At 36.6% G+C, this 5,248-nt stretch overlaps 1 protein-coding gene across 1 annotated transcript in view; it reads right to left on the reverse strand.

Moving 5' to 3' along the window:
* Positions 1-5,248, reverse strand: part of UBR3 (ubiquitin protein ligase E3 component n-recognin 3 (putative)) — a 97,504-nt gene that overhangs the window by 34,497 nt on the left and 57,759 nt on the right. The window contains exons 27-29 of the mRNA XM_010190394.1: positions 4,208-4,318; positions 1,856-2,068; positions 897-1,033 (exon numbers count right to left, since the gene is read on the reverse strand). Coding sequence (XP_010188696.1) covers positions 897-1,033; positions 1,856-2,068; positions 4,208-4,318 — 461 coding nt within the window. The remainder of the gene's footprint in view (positions 1-896; positions 1,034-1,855; positions 2,069-4,207; positions 4,319-5,248) is intronic.

Genomic DNA, 5,248 nt, shown 5'->3' on the forward strand with positions numbered 1-5,248 from the left:
CCAAGTACTGAATATTTCCAGTGCTTCTACACTAAAGACACTCAGCAACTGGAGTTTATGAAGCTGCAGTAAAACGATGCTGCTGGATGATACTACTTGTATGCTTGCACTTTCTCTGCACCTTCCCTGCAGGCCTCAGTCAGTCAGTTTAGAAAATTATCTGCTTAATGAGTATTTAAACCCCTTCTTATGGGAAAACCCTGCATTACAGTAAATCTGAACAAATTAACTATTCAGAGCATCTTAACATCAATGGTACAGAGAGTAGGAGGGAGTGGAGATGGTGTCTCTGACACTGGTGTCTGGACAGCTATAAAACTGGAATCAAACATCACAGAGAAAATTCTGGCAGTTCTGACACTTTTTTAGAAGTCTTATTCACATGGAGAGAGATTCCTGGTTGCTGATGTAGAAAAGGCTTCTTCCGAGATTCCCATTTAAGTAAATAAAACGGACATCTGACAGAGATTAAATCACTCTGTGCTTTAAAACCCACCAATTGGCAGTGATACAGAAACAACCTCATTCTGCTAAATAGTAGTAGAGAAGATTTGACAGTTTAGGATAAGGTAGAAAAGGAAATTCAACATAGGATTTTGCTATATGGGAAAGCAAAACCTTTGAAAAATAAGAAAACTAAATAAGCATAAGACAAAACGTTCTCCAGGTTTGTGTGCCTGCTGCATGTACTAAACTGAATGGAGAAGCACGTCCTTCCACCTTGTGTATGCCTGCGTAACAAAATGTAACCTTGATGCACTAAGTGCTCAATGAGTACTTTTTGGAAAGGAGGGACTCTTTCTTAAGTTTTCTCCTTCTTAAACAAAAATATATCTGGTGAGCAATACTATTAGTGAGAAACAAAAGAAAATATATGGAAAGAAAAGCATACTCACCTGGCTACCGAGTACATAAACAGAAAATCATTGTCAGGTGATCCCAGAGTCTTACTGTAATCTGTGTACTTCTTCTGTGTGGTACTTTTGATGTCTTTCATTACAGATTCCATTTCTTTACTGAGATTGGTTTCAGACTAGGAACAAAGACACAAAAGATGAGTTAATTTTCCCTGAAGAAACGCAGCAGCCGATCGCAAAGCGTAGCACTTTCACATTTATAAAAGCACATGTGCAGGTTATGGAAAAATATGCATTAAAAGCCAATACTCTGTCTCACAGAACTGTTATAATATTCTGAATTCTGAATATATACGTTACTGTTTTGTCCATCTCCCAAGTTCAAGAACTACATTGCTTGCGTTACGTAAAATTTTTGTACAAGGAACTGCATTGTACAAGTACAAGAAAGTAAAACAACGCATCTGCATCAAGACTGGAAGGCTAGAAAAATTCAACAGAATTAATTCTACCATTCAAACAGACCTCATGAAGCTTTACAATACCCGAGTACCTGCAAACTGCTCTAAAACAAATAAATCCTACCTTAAAATGTTCTTAGCAGACATTCTTTAAGTAGCTTCCAGTTAAAAGGTTATTGGTGTTTTTACATTGTAAAGAAATGATAAATGAATTTTATATTACATTACTCAATTCTATGTAAATTACTATGAAAGAGGTGAAAACGTACTCCATAAAAATTGTTTTAATCACGTTTTATCACAGCTTTTTAGCTGTTTTAGTCAGTAATGCAGTAAGTGCTGTATCTATCTATCTATCTATCTATCTATCTATCTATCTATCTAAAATTTCTTGATCTATAAAGAAGTAGTTTGCTATCTTCCATGACAGCAGAAAATGAAGTTTCCCAGGTTGTCGAGTTTCAAAGAGGTCACAAATTCAACATATTGTAAAGACTGAAAGGTAGAGGCAAATTAACAAGGATCTTTCTGCCTTACACTGATGCTTACTGGGAAAGTTCCCAGCTGCTCTTGGAGATCTTCCACCTCTTGTACCAGGTCTTGCATACACTTGTTACTCTGGTTTTGCCAAAGGCTTCTTTCCACGTTGTTTCCAGGATAACAAGGAAGAACACTGTTAGCAAACTGCCTACAGAGGGGACAGGTAAATTCTCCTTTATCCACTGAAAAACCCTGGAGGACCTGGTCATTCTAGGAGAAAATAAAGAAGATGTAGCTGAAATTTGCAGAAGACAATATTTAGTTTGATATTTCAGTTGTACGGCTAAAGGACTCAGTTAAAACAAAGAACTGTAAAGAAAGAATAATTGGAATAGCTCCTCATTTTAGTACAAAAGGTCTTAAGTACTAGAGACTCTGTTACAATCCTCCAACTCACTTAATTTTCCTAAGTATCTCCACTGTTAACAATATCCCCACAGTAAGCCAGAAATACTGCAATGGTGTATTTTGAACATTTCACAGGTGTTGTCTCTTTCTAGCAAGTGCCATAAAGTTTGAGACGCTCTTGATAAGATCTTTTAATGTATCAAAAGGCAATTCTGTTTTCAGTCATGAGAAATATTTGAAGGCATTTCTCACAAGCAGTACAGGCTGAAAAACCCAATCAAGTAGCCATTGGAGGGTGGTGTGACAAAAACCCTGATCGTTTCTTCTTTATCACCAAGGATCAAAAAAAGGACACACAAGTACATGTTTGGGAAGTGGGGACATCTCCCCAGTACCCCAGTTACCAGCAAGCAACCTTGCTTCAGCTTCATGAATTGGCTTCATGGCTTCCCACTCCCGGGAGAAGAGACCTGCTAAGTTAATAGTGACTATAAATGGAACTCCAAGCAATCAGCCCGGAATGCTGACGCATTCTGCTGAGCCTACTGTTACACACTCTTCTGGATGTTGATCTCTCATTGTATGACATAAAAATACATGTTTTCTCCAGATGAACACAAGTCTACTATTGTGGTACTAAGTATTCCAGGAATAGTCAAAATTATTACGCTCTCATCTGGGTAGTAGTAATACATACTAGGATCACAAGTTCACTTAAAAAATCTTGAAATCTTCAAGAATACAATGAGATGGATAACAGTTTATTCAGGTTTAAGTGAGAATCCACCAGAAAAGGGGCTTCAGTGTCTGTAAGAGGCAAGACTTCTTTCCCAAAATTCTGTAAAATGAGATTCTGCCATGAAATCCCAGATTTTACTAATTAATCTTGATGACACAATCACCCCTGAAAGCATCTTTACAGTCAGGAAAAGAACAACTCCTCATCATCAGATCCAATGAGGGTGGCACAGCTTCCAATTTCTCTCGAGGTAGATTTCACAGCATGACCAATGCTGACACTAGAAAGTACTCAGCATTGCTCATAGTTTTTCTCAAAATGGAAAGCTTGTGAAAAAAACAAGCTTAAAAATCACTTGAAGTAATCTTGACTAAAAAAGCAGCTCCACATACAACAAATCATTTAGTTTTTACTGTATTGCACAAAATAATACAGAAAGAAACGACTGCTTAAAATCTGACGACTTCTGCCGCTGCTGAGCTTGTGGTAACATTCTGGAGTGCAGGTCAGGAGATCTAAAACTGACCTGCAAGAGGTCGAGGGGGTGAAGGAGGGCCAGCAACATCAATATCGCCCTGTTTACTCAGTCCATGTGAAAATCAATGGATGTCTTTTCTAGCCAACAATTTCTGAGGCTTGACTAACTATTCTAAAATCAGACAGAGCAGTATTTCCCAACAGTATTTTCCAGGGAAAAAATAAAAAACGTAATTCACAGGAGTTAAGTTATTTTAACTACTTTCTCTAAACTAGATATACACATATATACGTATATACACAACTATACTAGAATCAAAAATGTTTACTTTTGTAACTGAATTTGCGTATTTGAAATTAACCAAAAGCACAAATTTGTATTTGTAAGTCTCCCGTCTCATTTTAATTCAGTTTCTCCGTAATTTCTAACAGGTTAAACACCAAAACAGGAATCTGTGAAACAGAAGTAAGTGTAATAAATGCTTTACCTGAAGATGCACACAGAAAACCAACCAACCAACCAAAAGAGTTATTTACTTTTTAAAGAACAGGATTACTTTAGTCAAGTATTTTTCTAATATATCAAGATAAATGAAAGCAAAGTACTTTTGTTAACAATGCCAAGATGTAGTAAGAGATTTAGTATCCACAGTTCTTGAAATACTAACATTTTGTTAATTTGTGTAAACCAGATCTTTCTCTGAACTGAACAGCATAAATACAATTGATTTCACTTAGAACAGTTCAGATCCAACTAAAAAAATATGATCTTTAGTGTTACTTACCCGTAAAGATTCCATATAAGATTTGTGACAATCTATGTGTAAAGTGTGGCCACAAGTTTGCACATAAACACCTCCTTCCCAGCCTATTGACACTGCTTGCAGGCAGGAACTCTAAAACAAAGCAAAAACAATAAGAAAAAAGAACAACAGATACAGCTATAAAGATATTTGCCACAGGGTATTTTAAAATAGATTTTTACTTGCATGTTATCTAATTAAAAGACGTATGTTGTGGAAATTTAAAACAAAACTGATAAAATATTTACCTACGCTAACTTACATGGCTGCCGTTACGCTATTCTTTCCAAGAGTCAAACACCTCAGTTACAATTCTGCAGTTCTTGTCACTTAAGTTTAAAGAACCTCTTGTATTACAGCATGAAGACTGCTCTAACTCTACTGCCTGTTCCAAGTTATCCCATGGACCAGGGCAACACACTGCCCCAATACACTGCATTCGGGTCTGTATGTAACCAAAATAACCAGATCACAGTTACACAATTAAACACCAATCTGTCCTTAGAATTCAGTGTAAACACTTAGGGTTATTAACGAGCTACTGAACAATCTTGTATATAACACACCATACAGGGAAAAGAGAACAAATACTTGCATTGGGCTTTATACTGGGATGGTTTTGAAAACATTGGCCTTATTTGGAGACTGCACTTACAGCCCACATGTCAAAATAAAGGTACCTAACAGGTAGGTCTCAGAAAATCAGGAACTGAAAAAAGTCACCACTGCCAAGCTTATGGTAAAGAATTCCAGAAAATCCTCTTGCAGAACACCTAACTATAGCCAGTCCAATTATCAAATCTCCATTCCTCAAAAAAATAATTTAATACAGATTAAAATGTACATTCTGATTATGCACTTAAAGAACACAAAAATATGTATGGCTACCAGGACTGGAAAACAATTTTTAGTGCAGACTCACCCTAAAATGGTTCTAATGCATGCGTTAAACCAGAGTACTACGAATAACCAACTCTGATAGCTGCATTTGCTACGGATAACCTAGCACCTTTTTTTTTCCCT

Source organism: Mesitornis unicolor, unplaced genomic scaffold (genome assembly GCF_000695765.1).
Source record: "Mesitornis unicolor isolate BGI_N332 unplaced genomic scaffold, ASM69576v1 scaffold1938, whole genome shotgun sequence".
Taxonomy (NCBI): Eukaryota; Metazoa; Chordata; class Aves; order Mesitornithiformes; family Mesitornithidae; genus Mesitornis; species Mesitornis unicolor.